General features: G+C 50.2%; 1 protein-coding gene across 1 annotated transcript in view; it reads right to left on the reverse strand.

The window, feature by feature from the left end:
• The window catches only part of LOC144169024 (uncharacterized), a 35,751-nt gene extending 13,182 nt beyond the window's left edge, over positions 1–22,569 (reverse strand). The window contains exons 1-5 of the mRNA XM_077698019.1: positions 22,279–22,569; positions 19,114–19,235; positions 13,702–13,822; positions 9,236–9,458; positions 768–822 (exon numbers count right to left, since the gene is read on the reverse strand). Coding sequence (XP_077554145.1) covers positions 768–822; positions 9,236–9,458; positions 13,702–13,822; positions 19,114–19,235; positions 22,279–22,402 — 645 coding nt within the window. The 5' untranslated portion in view covers positions 22,403–22,569. The remainder of the gene's footprint in view (positions 1–767; positions 823–9,235; positions 9,459–13,701; positions 13,823–19,113; positions 19,236–22,278) is intronic.
• Between the last annotated feature and the right edge of the window lie 582 nt (positions 22,570–23,151).

Raw genomic sequence — 23,151 nt, forward strand, 5'->3', positions numbered from 1 at the left:
TATACGCATACCGACTCGCCCGCTGCTTCCAAGCACAAAGCCGCTTCCCTCCGGAAGTTAGAAGTTTGTTTATTTCAGCATTCTTAACATAAATAAATTCAGGGAAACAGGAACAAAAAGATTTCACGCAATAGCTTGACGGGGTCCCAGTACCCATGTAGAAATGGCAGAAAATTTGTGTACACATGGAAAACAACTCCACTAAATTACGTAGACTTTTTGACGTGAATAACACGGAGCAAATTTAGTAATCTATACCTGAAAAAAAAAACGCATATGAAGTATACAAATGTATCATCTCCAAGGTAACAGAAAGCCATGCACGTGATTGACACAATAAAAACGGCGCGCATAAAACCACACAGATGCCTATCTCTTCATTATTGCAAATTCATGACAGGTATAAAACAAATTAAGACTTGTAAGTGTACTTTGCTAAGTACACCAGTCGTTAATAAAGGAATTCACAACGTTTCAGATGAAGTCAAAACATTATAACATCTAAATTGTAATACCAGATGAACACAGTGCACTATATCAAGATCATCATCTCACACAAAGAATTCAACCATTGAAGTTGCATAATCCGATACGAAATCCTTGGCGCCTAGCTTCAATGGCATAGCGTTAATGCGACTGCGAATGTTCCCCGCGCCGCATTTATAATTGTCCCCTCAGCGTGTCGTCATGAGATAAACCGCTTCATGCCCATCCCAGCAGGTGGGCTAGGGACAGGGGTGAAGAAGCGTTTCCCAAGGGGTACTCACCTTCCAGCTGTTGAGTGCTTTCTTTTCCAGGTACATGAAGTACGGGTAGCGCATCCTGCAATCAAAGAGGAGAGCAAGCGTTACGACAGGTGGAAAGTTTCTAGGAAAACGCCATCGATGCACTCGGGGATGAAACGCTCTCATTGGCCCTACTTTTAGATACAGTCCCAGTTTTCAGAGATTCAGGACAGACTTCGAGCAAGTGGAATTACTGACGATTTGTATTGAAAGTGAAACGCTGAAGGACCTATCATCTGGCAATACTGTGAGGCTAACGTTAATAAAAAAATAAAGCGCATTACAAAGCCCAGGAATGTTATACTTACACGGCAGCAGTTGGCTCTATACAAAATGTTAACAAAAGTAATGGTCAGCGGAATGTGCTACACCACAAATTTCTTCCGCTAAGTGTCGAGCTGAAAAAAGACCCAGTTTCTCTTAATATTGTTCGTCTGCTTTCGACACAACGTAACGCTTCTCGGCATGGCGCTCTTTGGAGACACACCGGCATATACTCACAGTATTTTCAAAACCCCTGTGTAGCAAGTGCGTAGAGGCTATACCCGTAATCCACATCCTCATTCAGCGCAAGGCACTCCAACACAACACGACGCAAGCACTTTCCACAACTACACAGACAACAAAATCCACTATCACACTTCTCAGGTGGTGACCCCATGATTTTTATTAAGCGTGGTTTTGAGTTAGTAACAGATGTCAAATATTTACATCGTGTAATAACACGCATATTCATCCTCGCCCTATAAACCTGTCATCCTATCCATTAACGTTCAATTTAATTCCCTTATATAGTGGCTATACCTCACACTAGTGTGATAGAATACTTTTATTGTTAGGTGCTCGTTGCCTTTCGTTGGCCGTACACCACGCAACCTAAAGCCATCACCGTTACAGATCCGACAGTTCCATTTATGGGCTTCAAAAGCCCGGAGTGGGGGGGGGGGGGGGGATAGATAATTTGTTTCTCGAGCAGTGGCTGTGTGAGGCGTGCAAACAAATTTCAGAAGAAAACACGAGGGGTGACCCACAAAAGTTCCTCGAAAACCTACAACTGATGGGTAAACCAAAGCCTAAATATACCTCCAAAGCTCTCATAAATGCCTGCAGTGGCATCGGTAGACCTAACGGCATCTATAGTTGCTGGCGAATTCCCAAGCTAGTGTGTGCAGCAGTTCCGCAACCCCACGCTGTGCCAGTATTTGACCACAGGCTGCTGCTACACCTACTGAAGCACAGCACACTCGGCCATCCGACTGAGTAGTAACAGCACAGTTCAAGCATTCTTTAAGCGTTGCAGAGTATAGACGCTGGTGTGTACATTCTACGAGAGCGCGGTGCCAAAATTTTAAACGTGAGGATCCCAGTCTTACTTCCTCTAGTTTGGCTTGCACGTCCACGACGCCGTTACGCACCTATCTTATATGTTTCCATGATTGGCATTAAACAGCTCCTCTCGAATTCAACACCTAGAATAGAAAGCGTCGTGTTGCCAAAGTGGCTGGCGACGGCAAATAGATTAGCCGGAGCCCGGTAAACCACATCATCCGCAAAACTGAACAGCAGCGCTGAGTACACGGCAGGTATGAACCAAACGTTTTCTCATCTGCGCTGTGTTGCCGCAGGATGAGCTGATCAACCGGACAGCGGAGCAAATTGCAGGCCCACGCTCCAATCTGCATCTCTCACGTCTTAGCAGACACTTCGCATGGAATGATTTTCGTTCACTGGAACCGTTCGGAATAGTCAAGGCATAACAAGGCACATCGCACCTGAAGGGTGAGAGGATTCCTGGTTGGCAAAATGCCTTTTGCAGTGAAATTTGCCCACAGCTGAGGCGTTGCTGAGCGCATTGTAAGCTTAGTTGAGAGGCAATGAAGCACTATAATTATAAGTATTCCTAACCCCCCTCATCCTCGTCTTAAAGGGACACTGAAGTGATTTGTAAACATTGCGGGATTACTAGCGCACATTGTAGTTCGGAGTCCGTAGGCATTGTTTCGACCACTCTGGCCACGTTTACGCGAATTTATTTAGTAGAAAAATTAATTCGAAAATGCTGTCCTCCTCTCTTTACTCTCGCCCATTTTCTGTGGCGTTTTCGTGTGACGTCAGCAGGAGATGAGCTGGAAAATGGCTGCGCTACTGCACGGTTCGCCGACCAGCCGACCTACCGATCGAGTCAGTCGGCCGAGCGTTTCGTCCGCCGGCCGCCGACGGGTCGTCGCTATTCGCTCGCTCAATGGAAACTAAGCCATAACACCTTTGTGAATGAAAGAATGTGCCTTTCCTTACTTTGTTAGTTTGTACACTTTGTCAAACTCAGAGTCCGGGTCACTCCACACAAGCGCTGCACAAATGCACATGCGACGCTTCGCTGACTTTACGCTAGTAGGAAAATCTAAGGCCAATTGAAGGCGGGAGAAGAGTCAGCGAAGTCAATATAGGTACTAAGAAAATAAAATCACCTGAAACTTTTACCGTACAGGGCAAAACTAGGGAGCAGGAAGCACTTTTTGCGCTGGGTAAACAAGCACAGCGGTCAGCAGCACGACCGCACATCTGCGAACGCTTTTCCGTCAAAGAAATGCAATTGCTAGACGTGAGATATTGTGGAAGTTTGGGGGACACTTACTGCAGGAGTGATATACAACAAATAGTAACATAAAGTACTTAAAATGCTTAAAATAAATAAAAGTGTTGTAGCACCCTCTGGTTGGCGCTCTTAGCTGGCGCCTTGGCGCCGGCTAGAAAAGACGAGAATAAAGAGACGAGCGGCGCGTGCTTGGTGCGCCAGCACGGCACGGGCAGTTCGATTCCGAAAGCCTGCCACGCTGGTACTTTCTCTCTTGCGCTGCGCTGCGACCCCGCGGTTCCCGACAGTGGTGACTCCGGACTAAAACATGACCGACCCCAGCAACCTCGCGCCCTCGGGCCCTCTTTTGCCTGACGTTTCCTCGCGGCCGCCGGACGTCGCAGTCATACAGCTCCGTCTGCCCACCTTCGTGCGCAAGAACCCACACGTCTGGTTCGCCCAGGTCGAAGCCGTCTTCGATCTGCACCGCGTCACCTCGGAGACTACTCGGTTTCGCCACTTGCTTTGCAACCTGCCTCCGGAGGTGGCTGATGAAGTGGCAGACGTCATCGGTGCACCTTTGAACGATACTCCGTACCAGCGGCTCAAGCAGAGTATTCTGGACCGAACCACGGCGTCTGAGAGCGCGCGCCTGCGGCACCTGCTCACCCACGAAGAGCTTGGAGATCGCCGCCCTTCCCAGCTGCTCAACACCATGCGACAGCTTGTGGGCGCGAGCAACGTGGACTCCAACGGTGCACTTTTAAAAGAACTCTTTCTGCAGCGCTTGCCACAGTCCACTCGCATCGTTTTAGCTGCTGCAGGGGACTTGACCCTCGACCGCGCCGCCGAGCTTGCTGATAAAGTTCACGACGCGACTTCTCCCTCAGTCACCCCCCTCGCTTCGACAGCAGAGTCATCGGCCGTTTCCCGCTTAGAGACTCGGATCGATCAACTCGCCGCTTCCATTGAAGCGCTTCGGACGTCCTCTGATCGCCGATGCGGCTCCTCCCCACGTCCTAGCCGCCGTTCGTCTTCCCCGGGTGGTTCTTGTTCGCGCAGCCCTCGAAGCTCGGCTATCTGCTGGTACCATCGCACTTTCCAGCACCGCGCCCGTCACTGCACTTCCCCATGCAGCTGGTCGGGAAACGCGCCGCGAGATCACTAATGGCGGCAAGTGACCTCGCCTTACAACCTGGCCGCCTTTTCCTGGTCATGGATCGCATTTCTGGTTTGCGCTTCCTGGTAGACACGGGTGCTGAAGTCAGTGTACTACCGGCCACCAAGGATGAGCGTACTTCTAAGTCACCTGGACCTACACTTCGTGCAGCGAACTCTACCTCTATCGCCACGTATGGTCTGCGGTCCCTCACCCTCGACCTTGGTTTGCGACGCGCCTTCCGGTGGGTCTTCGTAGTAGCCGACGTCAATCAGCCCATCCTCGGTTCCGATTTCCTCACCCACTTTGACCTAGATGTCAGCATGCGTCACCATCGCCTGATTGACAGCAAGACGCGCCTTTCCATCCTGGGCATATTGTCTACTGTCGCTCCAACTGGCATCCGCACGCTGCTTCCCTCATGTCCGTACGCAAGAATCCTCGAAGACTTCCCTGAGGTCACGAGACCCTGCAACTTAAAGCAGCCGCCCAAGCATAGCGTTACCCACCACATCGTCACGCGTGGTCCACCAGTCGCAGCTCGGCCGCGCCGCCTCTTCGGTGAGCGTCTGGCGACTGCTAAACGTGAATTCGAGCACATGCTGGAACTCGGTATTATCCGCCCATCGTCCAGCAACCACGCGTCTCCACTGCATATGGTTCCTAAGAAAAGTGGAGACTGGCGTCCGTGCGGTGATTACCGAGCGCTCAACGCTCAGACTGTCCACGACAGCTATCCCCTACCCCACATCCAGGATTTCACAAGCCACTTGGAAGGGTGCACAATCTTTAGCAAAGTGGACCTTGTCAAAGCGTATCACCAAATCCCCGTCGAGCCTGCCGATATCCCGAAGACGGCCATCACTACACCCTTCGGCTTGTTTGAGTATGTGCGCATGCCCTTTGGGCTACGCAACGCAGCTCAAACATTTCAAAGGTTCATTGCCGAGGTGACGCGCGGCCTTCCGGCTGTATTTGCGTACATCGACGACATCCTAGTCGCGAGTCCTACTCCACAAGATCACGAGCGTCACCTCCGAGAACTCTTTGAACGCCTTCAACAATTTGGCCTGGTTGTCAACGCCCAGAAATGCGTCTTCGGGACGTCCGAGCTCGAGTTCCTGGGCCATCACATCTCGGCGCAGGGAATACGTCCTTTACCCTCTCACGTTCAAGCCGTGAAGGACTTCCCTGAACCTACCAGCCTCCGCCAGCTTCGTGAATTCCTGGGCCTGGTGAATTTCTCGCGACGCTTTATACCCCACTGCGCCGAGCTTCTGCATCCACTGACTGAGCTTCTTCGCACAACCAAGAGCTCCTCATCCGCGATTTCCTGGTCTCCCGAAGCTCAAGCCGCTTTCAACGCTGCTAAACAAGCCGTCGCCGACTCGGTGCTTCTCATCCACCCGAGAACCGACGCGCCCACTCGCATCATGGTAGATGCATCCAGCGTTGCAATAGGCGCTGTTCTCCAGCAGAGAATCGACTCCGAGTGGCACCCGCTGGGTTTCTTCTCTCGGAAGCTCCAACCTGCCGAGACGCGCTACAGCGTTTTTGGTCGTGAGCTGCTCGCCATTTACGCCACCATCCAGCACTTCCGGCACTTTTTGGAGGGCCAGTCCTTTCACGTTCTTACGGACCATAAGCCTCTGGCGTACGTTTTCCGTACGAACTCCTCCAAGTACGTTGCACGGGAACTCCGTCAGCTCGCTTATACATCGGAATTCACGACGGACATTCGGCACATCAAAGGCACCGACAACGAGGCGGCTGACGCGCTTTCACGCATTACCTCCATCGGCAGAGCTGCATCTGCTGTGGACTGGGAACGCCTAGCTCAGGCGCAGATTCAAGACCCTGAGCTGCAAGCACTGCGGGACCACCCGGGTTCCCTTCGTCTACAACTTGTGCCTCATCCGTTCGTGCCTGGCTCACTGTGGTGTGACATGTCAGCGGCGGCGCCTCGACCCTTCGTTCCGGCTGCCTTTCGTCGTGCTGTGTTTCACTCGCTCCACGACATCTGCCACCCCAGCATCCGAGCCACGCAGCGCCTCATCACACAGCGGTACGTCTGGCCGAGCATCAACGCTGATGTCCGCCAGTGGGCCCGTTCGTGCCTCGCTTGTCAGACAGCCAAGGTGACCCGCCACACGAAGACCCCAACGCAGCCTTTTTTGCCACCTAGCTGTCGCTTTGACCACGTCCATCTTGATTTGGTCGGACCATTTCCTCCCTCCCGTGACTGCCGGTACATTCTCACAATAATTGACCGCTTCACCCGTTGGCCCGAAGCCGTACCAATTCCGGACATCACGGCAGAAACGGTCGCGAAAGCCTTCGTTTCGACATGGGTTTGCCGTTTCGGCTGCCCCGGCATTGTTACCACGGATCGAGGCAGGCAGTTTGAATGCACCCTGTTCACTTCCCTCAGCCGCTTGCTTGGCACTAAACACTGCCGCACCACAGCATACCATCCCTGTGCCAACGGCATCGTTGAGCGGCTCCATCGCCAGCTAAAAAGTGCTCTCACTGCGCGCTTGGATAGAGAGCACTGGGTTGATCACCTGCCTGTAGTGCTTCTTGGCCTGCGTGCCGTCCTTCGTCGCGACCTCGGCTGTTCAACTGCTGAACTTGTCTACGGCGCACCCCTGCGGCTTCCTGGCGATTTGTTCGTCCCTACGGCCTCCTCGCCCCAGCCGCTTGAGTACCTCCAATGCCTGCAGGACTGCATGCAGCACCTGCGACCGGTCCCACCTCGGTCTTCAGACCACCGCATCTTTGTGCATCCCGACCTGGCGTCTTCGACACACGTTTTCCTCAGGCGGGACGCCGTAAAGGCGCCTCTTACCCCCTCCTACGATGGGCCGTACCGTGTCCTTAACAAGACCCACAAGTCCGCCACCATCCTCTTGAATGGCCGCGAAGAAGTCGTCTCGTTGGACCGCCTCAAACCGGCCTACCTCGAGACGCCACCCAACGAACTCCGCGCAGACATCGCAGGCCTAAACACTCCACCGCTCGCCCCCAAAACCAACGCCCGCCACCCCCGCCGTCGCGTCACGTTCGACATTCCGTCTGGGCGGGGGGCCCTGTAGCGCCCATCTGGTTGGCGCTCTTAGCTGGCGCCTTGGCGCCGGCTAGAAAAGACGAGAATAAAGAGACGAGCGGCGGGTGCTTGGTGCGCCAGCACGGCACGGGCAGTTCGATTCCGAAAGCCTGCCACGCTGGTACTTTCTCTCTTGCGCTGCGCTGCGACCCCGCGGTTCCCGACAGTGTAAACTGGTCATACATTATAAACCTTATATATCCAAACCTGCCAGCCCCGGCTCGTGGCCTAGCGGTCTGAGGCGCTGGAAGTTGTTTTGAAAGTCGCAAGTTCGAATCCCCGAGGGTACATTATTTTTTTTTTGTACGTTGATTTTTTCGTATGCGGCCGATGTTTTCTGAACTGAATTCACCATTTTTGGGCAGTAACGTTCACTGCTCCACGAGCGAGATCGCAGAACGCGCGCATACTGACAATGACGCGCTAGCGAGTTCTCGTTGGCGTGCTGTTGCCACAACCGACTGCTTGCGGGCAGTGGGCCCAGGCCTGAATCAGCACACCCTTGGCCTGGTGCGAACATACATGAGTGAGGCAAGCTCCGAATATGCGGGAAAAGCGCATGGCATTTGAGAGTCTGCGGTGACGCGGAGGGCGTTCATCCACTGCGTAGGCCTCGTCTAGTGATTTCTACGATTCCAAGCCGCCCTGGGAGGTTTATCTTAGACATTTGACAGCCGACAACATGGCAGAAGCGCGGTACGGCGATAATTGATAAATCGAGAATGCCCATCCAACAACGACATCAGATGTCAAGCATGTTGTTTTACAGAACCAAAACCGAAACCGAAACTTTTGATTGCTAACCTTGGGCATCGTCCAATCACGGTGCCCCCCCCCCCCTCCTGACGTCACAGCCTTTAGTTGGTGCGGCCGCCGCAAACCGCGCATAGTAGTTTTTTCTTCTTTCGCGCTTTGTAAAATAATTACCGGTTTGTCAACCGGATAAACGATGAATAGTGTGTTAATTTGAGCCAGTCTACACAGTGCAAGCAAAAACGGGAGCTTGACAAATTCACTTCAGTGTCCCTTTAAACGTCTTTCTGGCTTACTCGACTCCAAGTGATTTCGAATATGATCAGCTACCTTTGTAAGGAATGCACTACTAACCCCCAAACGCGCGAACACACTCTTCCTACTGCCACCGCGCGCATACGAATTTCTTCCAATCGATTGAAATACGCCATTTATTTCACGCAAGGCCTATTTAGGTGTCCTTATCTGTCGATGAGTGTGACGCACCAGCGAGTTAATATCCCAAATCGATGAACTGCTCCGCATGTAGACACCATGACCGGAGAGGACTTCCACCTGTAATTTTTGATAGTAACTTAAACCATATACAACACATCAAATTGGGGTATTTTTCAGCTGTTTCATGATATAAGTTGCCCCAATATGAATGAAATAATACATTTCCCTATGATTGTCCCTTCTTAATGCCCTGACAGTGCTGGCTCCGCAGCCCTCCCGATCCCACCCACTTATACAGTCCGGCCTAATCGTTGTTACAAAACTCATTAAAACCAACAGCACGCCGGTAATTCTAAAACCTTAAATTTGTGCGAACAATCTTCCCTTCACCGCAGCGCACTACTGCTCCGTCAACTTACTGCAGGGCCATGTAGACGTGGCTGACGCGAAGCACCTGGCACGGACTCTCGTGGATCGCCTGGGCGATCAGCTGGACCAGCTTCTCGGCCGGCTTCTTCACCACCGTGCCGGGAAGCAGATCCACGGGGAGGCGGTCGGCGTTCGGCGGCACCACGTACTCTTCCACGCTCGGCGCCCTCACCGAACGGCCCGGTCCGCAACGGCGTCCACCCGCTCCTCCAGCTGCGTTCGGGCCCGTAGAAAAGCCGCCATATGAGCATGGGAAACAAGACGTCATGCCCAACATCTTTTCAAAGTATCCGCGCGTTAAAAGGCCCTGTAGGGCAGAAAAGTCGGCAGCGTTGACCGTGACCGCAAACTTTCATAGCGCCACCTTGCGGCGCCCGGTAAAACCTCCGGGATTGTAAGGCGCTTCCCCAAAAGATGGCGTGTGTATAGAAAATACAAGGCATGCGTATCAAATATCAAACTTCCCCTCATTATGCAATGTAAGTCGCCGCCTAGCTAATGCTTGAAGAAACGCGCATATCGCGGACAGCAACAATATCAGCCGGGGAGGGGAGCGGAGGAGGAGAGGGGAGGACGGTTGTGTTCGCGGGATTTGTTTGGAAAGAAAAAGCTCAGCAAGCTATTTTGTGTCCAATCATCATCATCACCAGCCTGTCTACGCCCACTGCAGGGCAATGGCCTCTCCCATTAATCTTAAAGTATCCCGGTCCTGTGCTTACTGCGACCAATTTATCCCCGCAACTTCTTGATCTCATCAGTCCATCTAACTTTCTGCCGCCCCCTGCAACGCTTGCCTTCTCTAGGGATCCACTCTGTTACCCTTAATGACCAGCGTTTATCTTGCCTTCGCATTACATGCCCTGCCCACGTCCATTTCTTCTTCTTAATTTCTACTAATATGTCTTTAACACCAGTTTGCTCCCTGACCCACTCCGCTCTCTTCTTGTCCCTTGCTGTTACACCTATCATTTTCCGCTCCATTGCCCGCTGAGTCGTTCTCAATTTAAGTTGAACCCTCTTAGTGAGACTCCAAGTTTCTGCCCCGTAGGTGAGTACCGGTAAGATGCAACTGTCATACACTTTCTTCTTTAGCGACAATGGTAGGCTGCTTTTCATTATCTGAGAATGTCTGCCATATGCACCCCACCCCATTCTGATCCTTCTAATTATCTCTGCCTCATGGTTGGGATCTGGGGTCACAACTTGGCCTAAGTAGATATAGGACAAGTTGTGATTCACCCAATGATGCAATGGCCAATGGGCCAATGGTCCAATTGGGGTGTCCAATTAGCCACCCCAACTCTGTGAATATAGACACAGCGATGTGACAGGTAATGAGGCTCAAAAAAACCGTTCATCACGTAGTGTATAAAGTGATATGGTTCAGAAAGCATGGTTTTACGCAAGATGTTTGTACCCTCTAATGATGGGGGGAGGGGGTTCGTATTGGCTTTTAAGTAGGCCACAACTGGAAAACATTGACCTTTAAAGGACTATACAAGGTTTTCTGAAGAACCACGCGGACAGCGCGCAGTTAAACCAAAAACAGGTACGCTCACACCGTCAAGTTCCCTTTTTTTAACAGGTACCAAAAGCAAGCCGGGATCCTTTCCGGTGCTCTCTAGCTTCGAGCTATTTTTTAAATTTTTACAGTGCACTTCGACTCAATCCCCGAATGACGTCATGTCTGCGGTATAATCACGCGTGCCGCAGACCTTTCTTAGGGTGAATTTATCGTGTTCGATTTCCGGCCGCGGCGGCCGCTTTTCTGATGAAGCCGAAAAGCAAAAACGCCCGTGTGTACGAGATTTCGGCGCACGTTAAAGATCCCCAGGTGGTCAAAATTAATCCGGAGCCCTCCACTACGGCGCGCCTCATCGCCTCCGTTGCGTCGGCGCGTTAAACCCTACAATCAATCAATCAATCAATCAATCAATCAATCAATCAATCAATCAATCAATCAATCAATCAATCAATCAATCAATCAATCAATCAATCAATTCACCGTGTGCATGAATGGTAGCTGAGCATAGCTAGCGAGCGGGCACAGGTGCGCGCACCCCCTATCTCTTTGTCGCGTGGGTCGTGGTAAAAAAAAACGCTTGTGTGGCTATGGTCGTCGTATTGACAAGACAATATTTTCCCTATCTGTTAGCAATAACCCAGCCCATTCGTTTTCTAATGCACGTATATGTTGGCGTGCGGACCTGAGGTGGCTCCATCGGCAACGTTTTCGTTCCAGTGTCGGTACAACCCCGGCCCATCCCTCGCGGTGCAGAACCCAACTGGAGGCGGTGATAGGCTGCGCCCCGCGCCTGCAGCGACCTACATGGTAGCGAACCCCTGCACTGACGAAACAGCGGGGAGAAGCAATCTAAGAGACCATTTGCACAATTACAAAATACGCTACTTGGATCAACATTGTGTACATTACTAAGGCTCGAATTCAGCTCGTTAACGACAGAATCCTCGACAAACCCATATATTCCACGGAGGTGGAACAGCGGGCTACATCTAATAATTGGTCGTAAGAGTACCGGAAACGTTCAAAGTGAATCCGTAGATGTGCAAGGTGTACCAAAGACGTACCGTCGTGGTATCTAAACTGAAAATCATTCTTGCGTACGCCTGTGAACAAGACAGGACCCGGATCGATTTTTGGAGCTGCGTCTAGAGTGCTTTCCGACTGTGCTGTAAGCACGCCCTTGAAGCGACGTCCACCGGGATGTAAAAAAAATCCCGCGTCTGGCTCTACTTCGTTCTTCCAAACGCAACGTAACCTAACGTAACCTATCTAAACCTGACAGAAAGCAATCATTTAAAACACCGAAAATTAACCTAAGCCACGATAATTATTAAAGCGAAGCTTTATTGCTCTCACTGACGTTGTTGTACGCCACTACGCCCTGCAGGAAAGCTAACTTTCTCTGACGGTGATGATGAACGATCGTTGGTAAAGTGAAAGAAAAAAAATCAACTACCCCTCGGTTTCACTACACCGATGGGAAAACACGACGCTTAGGCCGCTGAGTTTGTTGTTTGTTCGCTGAGTTCAAGCATGGCGATGGTTGAACGCTAAGCTTTCTGGTGATACTCTTTTGTTGGCCAATCGCAACCAAAGAGGTGCGTACCTCCAGAGTAGCGCATACTTGCAGTGTGGTATTGGCTACCGTAATGTGTAGACCACGTGTGGTTCGTTCAGAAGAGGAGCAGGCTGCCTTTAAACAACGCCACCGCAAAAAAGCACGCAAGCACGCCCGTCCTCGTCGGGAGGATCTGCAGCTTCGTCTCGCCAAAATGATAGAGGCCAAGCGACGGCGAGAAAATGCTGGCTTTCGCAAGCGGGATAATGAGCTTCGGCAGCTCCGAATTCTCCCACAGCGACGCTCAGAGATTCCTAGTAGAGGTAATGTAGACACTACAGCTACCGAAAGAAGAGGCTGCGCTCCTGCTCTGCGGACACTTCAACGTGGACGTGACCAAGCAATCGGACAAATGGATGGGGAGCTTCGCGCCAGACGAATACTGTTTAAAGGCCCCACTACGACCCACCACACAACCATTCCTGCATAGATTTCACGCTTGCAAACAGAGTGTTGAGTCACGATGGCAGAATCTCTGAGTGTCTACCACAGTGATCACAAGGCAATACAGTTTAAATAAAGCTGCTCGATCCTAAGGTATCCAAGCAAAGTCTACAATGTCAGACGTAAGGAACGTGTCTTCATTCTCTCACCTTACTTCAAACAAATCCACTACCCTTACTTTTAACGACAACGATGGGAAATCGCCAAGCTATAGTCTGCCTACCCACGTCAAACCCGCGAACCATCGCTATATCCGGCCAAGCAAACGATCAAACGACAAAATCAACGACTGAAGTTTCGCGTTTTCCCATAGTTGTCGTTAGAAAGACGGGCAGTTGATTTTAATTTACGATTGAGATGCAAGAAATGAAAAAAAAAACGAAGGAGGCCAGAGCCGTACTCGAAACACCCCCCTTGGTAACAGGAAGCTACAATGGAGCCTCTGCACCACAAGGGCAGACGGTCTGCAATCTGTGAGATAGTCTTAAAAATGCGAATGCCGTCGCAAGACACTCTAGCCATGGCGGCTCCAGTGCTAAGCTGGAGCGTCGTCAAATGGCACTAAAAACACTGCGATTCTTGTTCTACTGTGATGCACAGTGCCCTACTTCAACGCTAAAGCCTGAGGAAGAGTACTGTCTGAAGGCGTGCGTACTAGCGAGGCTGCGCGAGGACCGTTCAAAATGTGCTGGTATCTAGCCGCGCGCCCATGACACCGCATTCCTCGTTCGCCGCACGAATTCCTTTATTTATTCCGTGTTTCCCCTAAGCAAAACAACAAAAAGGGGGAAAAACTAAACTCGCTCCAGCCAAGCGTCGACGTACCAGCACTGAAGTGGCCACGCTAGCCGTGCGGCCATGGCACTCACCTGCAGTTGGTCGAGCGACATCCCACGGCCTGCCATTCTGCGGCCTCTTCACGAGGCGCTCGTCAACCCTGACCGAGGCCACGTAGTCGTCGGCGAGCTTGTCGATCACATCGGGCTTTTCCTGCAACCGTAAAATAGTATATGCTTGCAAGGCGGCAGCCACGTCAGCCGGTGGAATGGCGAGCGTAAGTTGTTTGCCGTTACAGGCTCGTATGTGCAGGAGCCGTTGAAACTAGTATAGGAAGCTACGATGGGTCGCATGCTGGAAGTGCACCAACAGCGAAGTATCTTTGAATACTGATGATTCGCTACTAAATGAAGCAGACGAAATAACTGCGCGCAACGCTGGCGCTGAAGAAAAAATTAATCGGGCAACGTTGGTACTGGAACAAGTAGGCACATTATCAGTAATGATCGAAATCATGGAAAGGAAATAAGGCAGACAATGCGCCAAGCTGCCTTTGAAAGCTATTTGCCCCAAAATCCACCTAGATATTCTGGAAGAGAAACTAAATTGAACTGAATGAATATGGGCTGGGCCGCATTCACTAATAATTTTCACAAAACGATGATAATGATAAGCGAATTGTTGTTTTCGCTCTTGTTCGGCGGCGTTGCCCAGAGGTGAGGGGTAAAAATTTACCGCTCTTCGCTCCCCACCCCCGTCCTCCGCACTCTTATCGCGGAAGTGCCTCGTATGGCATTAATGCCTCTGGTAAAGTGAGGCTCAATATGTCCTAGTTAGGGCATTCCCGTCGCCCCAGAGCGCACTGCAGAAAAGCCAACTTTGCACAATTGGTTTCACAAGACGACGACGATGACGAAAATGACGACGATGATGATGATAATAAGTGAAGTCATATCAAGCGCCCCAACAAAAAAAAAAAATGTTGCAGTGGTGAGAATCTAACCCGGCTCCCTTGGGTTATTGAGACGACGTCTACACCAATGCGCCCTTACGACACGGTCAAAGTATTTGAATTTAAAGCGAAGCTTTCTCGGTCTCACGGCGCGCGTCCGTCCCGTCACCAAAACTCTGTGAACCCATATAACCTAATCGACAGCGAAGGAATTCCTGACGAGAAACTTCAGCGTTTAAACCACCGTTGAGTCACACGAAGGATCGTTAGTTTTTTTTATTTGCCATTCATTCCTTCTTCAGACGTTGTCTTTCCCAGTTATTGTTGTCTATTTTGAATTGCATTGTAATTTACCCTTGCGGCTTTGCTTTTCTTGGTTTTGTTTTTTCTTTATTTCATTCACGTGCTCCCTCTTACTTTTATTCGTCCCACTCTTAGCCCAAGGCGAAACCCTGTGTACCGCACTCCACCATCGCATCAAAGGCCTACGCCATAGCATAATGCATCGGCAGGGCCAGATGGTGATTCACGCTGGATTTTCCGGGCTGAGAATACGATTCCCTGTTCGTGCACAAGCACAAGTTATGTAAGATTTTCTTAATAGTGCTGTGGTTCCGCTGGCGTGAGTATCGTTTCATCAAACGTTTCGAGTGCGCCAACTTCCAAAGTAATGTTGGCCGCTCGTGTTGTTACGCATCGGGAATTTCTGTTGCGAAATCGTATCTTAAATTTGGATTGTTACGCACTGCCAACACACTTACCTTCCAGCATATAAGTTACGGCTGCGATACACGGTGACGTAAGCAGTTACACGCCCTTATGCGGTACATTTCGCACGTATACGTGCCCCAAGTTTTTGCCTACTATTACCTACTCCAGCGCTCTACTCTAAATCGTACCACTAATATTTGAACAAAGACTTGAGGAACACAGGCTGGCCCACAAATGCAGGGGTTTCGGGTGGGGAGTGGTCGAGGGAAGAGGAGGGGGCGTGGGCCCCTCTCCTTGTTGTGAAAAAATAGGGGGGATAAGTTCCTCCTGGTTTTATTACATTTGAAAAGTCATGCATTTGAAACAAACATAAACTGATTGATTTTAGGGTTTAACGCGCCGACGCAACGCAGGCGATGAGGCGCGCCGTAGTGGAGGGCTCCGGATTAATTTTGACCACCTGGGGATCTTTAACGTGCGCCGAAATCTCGTACACACGGGCGTTTTTGCTTTTCGCCTCCATCAGAAAAGCGGCCGCCGCGGCCGGGAATCGAACCCGCGACCTCGTGCTCAGCAGCGCAACGCCTTAGCCACTGAGCCACCGCGGCGGGTACAAACATAAACTGGCTGGAGTAATTCTGAGCATGCCGCTCAATGCGACAGTCATTTTTCCAGGTCACACGACCAATCTACCAAGTCCAGTCGTTATGTAATTCTTATTCGGACTTGTTGCTGAGACGTTACTAGCGCTAGAGTTTGGCACTCTCTCTACGTAACAAAGAGTAAACGGTATCTTTCCCTTAATTTTATTCCTTATATCCGCTGTATCATGCGTGGCGGCGCTTGCAAGTGCATTTGGAGGGCCACACGGAGGCCACTCTTTTGACGAACCAGTATAAAATACCCTGATATATTATAACCTGGTAATATTAACCTAAAATAATATCCTGAAAACATCATGTAGGCTGTTTGATGTGGATAAGGATATATTACACAAAATAATTGGCGTTTCAATCAAGGCTCAGTTAGAGGAAGAGGCAAATTGAACAACCAAGGGCGTTCCACCAAGGGGCAAATCCACCAACGCCCTTGGTTGGAGTATTTGCCTCTTCCGCAAGTTTGACCCAACCATACAGAGTTCTCTCAAATTTTGGCATTCAACATTCAGCATTCAACATTCACTCAGCAAAGGCAGGGCCGATCTCTGTGACAAAAACAAGCGCGCTCTGTCATAATAAGTATCGTCATTGTCGTCGTCCTCGAAGTTGTCGATTGACCTGATCTCTCTCTCTCTCTCTCTCTCTCTCTCTCACACACACACACACACACACACACACACACACACACACACACACACACACACACACACACACACACACACACACACACACACACACACACACACACACACACACACACACACGCATGCACGGACACGCACAGCGCACACGCATACACGCACGCATGCGCACGCACACACACAAGCACGCACTCGCACGCTCGCTCACACACACTTCAAAACACTTCCCAAGGCTCTGCACAACAGCTGTTAGTTTTGCAAGCCCAGGTATTCACTGGCGGTACAGGGATGTCCGATTGACCCATAGAAAATAACGTTTGATGCTCCCAATCACCATCGTTCGGAGGCTATAGTTCTTCGGGGACACTAGACGGAGGATGGAATGCAATTGAGAGGTTTTGTTCATTTAATCTCAGTTTCGAACTGTCCCTTTCGAGAGTGCGCGTTGTCTGGCTGAACGAAGACCAGGAAGTGTGAAAGGAGGAAGAAAACTTTCTGTTCAAAAAAAAATATTTTTCCTTCTTTCGAAGTGAGGGCAGCCTTCAATTCAGTGCCCCTGTACCTGTTATTATCTCCCGGGTACTCTCGACCAGTCTACGTCGATCTTGAAATACTGGCTGGATAACAGAGCTTCCCCCAGTTCAGGCGTGGGACTGGCGTTCGCGGGCACCGTCTTAGTTTTGGGACAGAGTCAATGTGGCGTGATAGAGTATACCTTTTTTCTCGGCCGCATACTGGCCATATATTTGAAGGGTAGACTGCAGGGTATATCATGCGCAGGAAGCTTGGATGTAGGCACGAGGAAAATGGAGAAGGCGTATGCGACAACATGGCCCTTTCCTTCCTTCCAAACGGTACTTTACCCTAGAGTTTTATGGCGAATGCAATAGTGACTTCCTACATGCTCAGGGCGGCGGCTGCCATCTAAAGCAGCCGTGGCGGTGGTGCCCGACAAATACGCAAGTGTTTTTTTTTATTATTAGGCAATTGAAAAAAATGAAGGCTATTCCACCCCTTAGAAATGGGAGGAGGGGTAGCGGTTTGTCGTACAGAGCCCCGGCACGGCATAGCACAGCAAAGAATCCTTGGGCTCGGTTTGGACGGTGTAATGTCAAAGCTCAGAAAAAGGATGAAAAAACTTTAGCTGAAACATAGAGTTCAGTTTAATCATAGCGTAACGTGGTTCGGTTAGGTTTAGGTTTCGTTTAAGGATAAGTTTATTATTTTGATAAACTATGGGCCTCCTGGATTTACGAGTTTTGGACGGTCCTCGGGCAGTCCGAGGACTGCGTTCTGGCCGAAGTCCCATAGGAATACGTGCGAAAATCGACTATCATAAGACCCCTAAGTACAGCTAATTTATTTTTAAATGCGAATGCATTTATTAGCCGGGGGTTGTCTTGCTCCGTTGGCTGGCGTGCGCCTGCATTCCTCCAGTGCGAGCGCACGTGAGCGCGCGCCTCGTAGTTCTGCCTTCGTCGTCGTCGTCGTCGTCGTCGTAAATGCGAATTCATTTCTTAGTCGGGGGTTGTCGTGCTCCGTCGGCGTGCGCCCGCAGGTGTTATCTCTCCGCGCTACTCCAGTACTGCGGTGTTAGTCTCGTGTCTAACGTGTATGGGAACTTGATATCGCACGCCGTTGCCACGTCTCCCGTTCGAGACACGTCTCCGTACAAGGACTTGTACACCCTTGCCTACACCGGAGACGGAGTCTTTGTGGTGACCGTGTACCTCGCTCCCAACCTCGCTCGAGACGCCGTTGCCGCGCAGCTGGACGCGGCTATGGAAAGTGTGCGCGTGTGCTCCAAACCCTCTGACCCCATAGTCTTGGTTGGCGACTTCAACGTTGACGTGCGCAAGAAGAGTGGCGAGTGGCTGGTCGAGTACATGCAGACCAGGCACTCTATGCATTGTCTCTCTGCCGGCTTCGACACGTGCCCCACTACCATTCACGGGAGTTGCATTGATCTGGTCTTTACGCGAAACTGTGACGCGCGTATGCTTCTCAAAGACCCTTTGACCGTGCACTTTAGCGATCACAAGGCAGTGATTGTGGCCGTCAGGTACAACGATAACACAAACAGGTGCTGATGAATAAATGATTACGTTCACACTCTCATCATTAATTACGCCATTACTCGCAACACACTCATCCGTGCACCCAATGCATTCGCATTTCTGCACGATTCCCTTCGGGGAGGTGCGGGGGAATTTTTTCAATCCTTGTGTATTTTATTGCATCCTACATACCTAAATTCGTCGCAATCCCCTTTAATTTATCTTAACCTTCTAGATTCACCTCAACACTTATTCGCCTTACGGCCCTCTACACATAATAAACTTAACGCATAAGAATTCCCTTACTCTGGCTTAATCGAGCTTGTATTAATCCCGCAATGAAACCTAAAGGGAGTTCGCCTCAATCAATCACTGGGCGTGCGCGTTAGAAGAGTGTGGAAGTGAGTGCCAATATTGGCCTCCAGAGTAAGCCCATGACGAGGCTTCATTCCATCGCCAGCGCCCCGCAGGGCAGCCCTCTCACCTTGACGTACGATTCCAGCTTGACTTCGCATGCCGTCTGGGATTTCGCGGCGACGCATTTTTCCTTGCGCTTGGCGGGTTCGTAGGGATCCCTCGGGACGGGGGCAGGGGCTCGCCGACCACCTGTGGAGATGCATGCCACTTCATGCTTGCGCAAGCAATCTCAGCGCAGCAGAAAATTTCACGGAGCAAGTACGTCTGCGTACGCGCTTTGAAGGCTAAAGCTTGGTGTACTATTGTGACGGGCACATCTTATATACCTGTCATCATACCTACCCAGCAGCCACGCTGCTTTAGAGCGTTAACATATCTTAAGCCGTTTAATCCATCTTAATCTGCCTTAATTCACCTTAGTCTTCTGTACTTCCACTTTGTGAAAATCCGACCTTATTACGTCCTAATCCTGCCTTAATACCGTTGAACCTCGTTTTAACAAAGTAGTATCAGGACAGCAGGTTAGTTCGTTATATCCGATATTCGTTATAACTGGAAAGGTAAAAATCGGCGTTAACAAAACGATAATGTGGCTCCCGCAAAACTACTTGTTACAAACATATATTTTTGAGGCCTCGAATCCACTATAAACAAGGTAACCCTTACCTTTCTTATTCTTGCATTTCAAGCTAAAAGATCCGGAACATGAGTACGTGAAATTACTACACAAAAAAGGTCACTTGGCAAAAGAGGCCTGCGTCCTTACTTATTTGATGACAGATGTGATCTCCGTCTGGTGGCTACTCGCAGCACAGAGAAGGATGAAGTTTCCCACAGTGTCTACAAACAAATGACCTTCACACTTACGTGGTTTCGGACGATGGTTGTTTTTAAATGCAGAGCATTTCAGTAACTTACGATGTCACCCGCGTTGACGTCCGTAGTCCGCACCGCACCCCTCTCTACTATATAAAAAAAAATACTATCCGGCGCCCGGTTTCGATCCCTCGACCCTGCGGGCGGAACGCAATGTACACGGTGCTCTACCCACTGCGCCACAAAGCCGACACAGAATGGGACGCTATGAACTAGCCTTATATCGTTGACTCATTCAAATTACATCTGACGAGCGCTCTCTCATCAGCAGTTGCCACAAGTGCAACAACATTAACGTAACGCAAACTACTTAACGTCGTGCGCCCCCGGAAATGCTCTGCATTTGATCGTGCCCCTCGCGAGGGGGATGTTTCACTGCGTCTTCTTTCGGTCGCGGGACCCGTGGCGCCATCTGGCGAAGGCGCGGCACAACTCGTAGCACTTTCTTTGAAAAAGCGCCTCGAAAGCGCGGCAAATATGAAATAGGGATGACGCGCTTTCGAGGCAATCCGCCGACGCGGCTGCTTTGTGTACAGACTCGGCGGCGAGCGTCCCGGGATTCTGGTGCCGACCGAACCCCATTTTTTTTTATCTCCGTATAATCTGCTGCCGGCGGTGTTAATATTCGAATAATATACGTAGTTCGATGTGAGTTTTAAATTTCTCACTTAATTTCGCCCCAGGATTATCCGAAACTATATTCCAATTTAAAAACCTTATCGTAACGTTAATGTAACGACACGTTCCAATTTTCGAAGTGGAACTGGAACGCGTTCCTTTCGCATTAAAGGAACTTGTGACGGGAACTCATTTCAAAATTGGGAAGAAACGAGGAACGAGCTTTCGTTCCTATTTTAGAGGAAAGTGTACAACACTGCTCAGACCTCGGACGCAATCCCGACGCTGGACCAGTGTTCGCGGTGTGTCTTGTGTGCGGCAAGTCTAACAACGGAGGTAAACCCCTTTTAAATATTTTTAAAGTATCTTCTCGGACGCCTGGTCAAATATTTCTGCGTTATATTCGATATCGCGTGCGGCTCTCACGGATTCAGTTTTGTTATACAAGAATTAGTGGTATTCAAAGAAAGCGTGACCAACCAAAGTTTCTATTTAGTTCGCTATAGCCGATAATTCGCAATACCAGTGTTCGTTATGACGAGGTTTAACTGTTCTCCTAAAGCCATCCTAATCCATATTATTGGTATCTAAATTTTGACCAACTTCGTTCCCACATTGCAAGTCCTTACAATCAATCACTACTAATTAATCCACCCTATTCACTGTAATAGAATCTATTACCCCGTCCTGCGCCCCTAATCCACCGAACTAAGCGTTTATCAATCACTAATCAATTATTAAAAACTTTGGTAATCATAATTCATTTCGTATACACGGCTGCTTTTTTTTTTCTGCACTTCCTTGGGTTTTTTGCCCTCCGTGCGCGCGCCGGGGTCATTCAAGGTCACCTGCTATTTCGCAATCAAAGGCCATAATAAAACCGCCCAGTTTCTTGACGGACACTTTTGCGAGCCTATAAGAGCAACTTCACACCTGGTCGTTTTATTATCGCCAGCTGAAAATTGCCAGCTGAAAATTGCCAATGAGTACGGCCATGCCCATCGGGGCGCCAAAACCGACTAGGCAGCAATACCGCATTGACAAATTTAAAAAGAAACAAGTTAGAAAGCACGCGGAAACCAATTAGTCCGCTTTCATATTTCAGCAAAGCAAACGGAAGCACTAAACACGCGCTGGTGCCACTCGGATTGACCACGGGCCGAAGAACCCCGTGGCGCAACATAGTCTCGAGCACCACACCGCCATCACGGCCGCCGATTCTATGGCCGGATGGCGGCCGACGAAAAAAAAAAAAGAGAGAGAAATCGAGCCGCAGACTTTTGATGCTGGCGGGCCGTCGCCCCGTATTATCGTCGGACAGCCCACGCTCACAGGACTCCAGAATACAAAACAAAAAAGAAAGCGAGATCATTTCTCACTCCTACAACACGTCTTTTCAAAATGCCGCCCGGCATTGCACAGACTTCAGCCTCCGCATCGCTAGAGGAAGAAAGCCCGGTGTCCAACATGGCGCCAAGCAGCCCGGTCGAACACATGGCCATCATCTGTTCCACTGAGCCAGTCGACCTGCGAGAATTCACCGAAACCGGAACCGAAACGCCTCGCGTCCGTGATACATCACTCACGGACACAAAATCAGTTACTTGTAACGTCGTAGTACGCAAGGACGCCTTTCCTGGAGCGCCAAGGTCAAGCGCCAAGGTCGAGGTAGAACCGGGGCCGAGAAGAAGGTAGGCCTAACCAGCCGCCCATCGACATAAGACAACGGCGTACTCACCTGTTGATGTCTTGCTCTTGACGCGGCTCTTGCGATCGCGCTTCTTAGACGATCGGCGTTTCTTCCTCGGCGAGGTAGGCGGTTGGCCTACAGCGACGTTAATAACTACCCGTCGCACGGTCATCGCTCAGTTAATCGAGTAAACTCTGGGGCAAAAAGACTCTCCTTCGACCATGAAGAACTCCGCCACAATGGTCTTCGGCCGTGCATCACAGCGGAGGAAGCTGGCGAGAAGATGCTCCCCCTCCCCCTCTCCCCTTCGCTCACGGAGCTCCGGTGCACGCACTGCACATGCACTCGGCGCGGGGTTTTGGTTGGTGCGCTGAGATCTTCTGCCGGACCCCGGCCGTTGCCATGGCGACGAAACCAGCTCGTGTCCGAACGCCCTGTGTGGGACGCTCGTTCAGCACGGTCGTTTCGCTGTCCTTGAAGAGTGAATTCCTCGCGAGGAATGAAGATTCAACTGAGCGGCGTCGGCTGGTTGAAGCCTTCTTCGCCTGTCGCTGCACAGAACCATTCGTGTAACGACCGGCGTTTGCACAGAAATGCAGAACCGGGAAAGCTGACGCGTTTAAAAGCTATAAAAGCGTGAGCTAAAATATCTGGCGCAAGTAAATCTTTAAGAGCGATATTACAAAACGTAATAAAAGAGTAATGAGATACCTATAATAAAGTGACAAAATCTAAAATGTCTCTATATAAAACACCGCCCTGGCGCGACGAATACTCCTATAGATAATTTTTTTCATTTTCTCGTCGATGTGAGCTGTTGACGGGTAAAGCCCTGTAAAAAAAATAGTAGACTAAACTTAAAAAATCCCGACCACTTTCATGGATAATACATAAGCCTGGTCGAGACAAATACATGCGGCG

The sequence above is a fragment of the Haemaphysalis longicornis genome, unplaced genomic scaffold, assembly GCF_048455015.1.
Source record: "Haemaphysalis longicornis isolate Haplotype H1 unplaced genomic scaffold, Haemaphysalis longicornis Haplotype H1 scaffold_2, whole genome shotgun sequence".
NCBI classification, from domain to species: Eukaryota; Metazoa; Arthropoda; class Arachnida; order Ixodida; family Ixodidae; genus Haemaphysalis; species Haemaphysalis longicornis.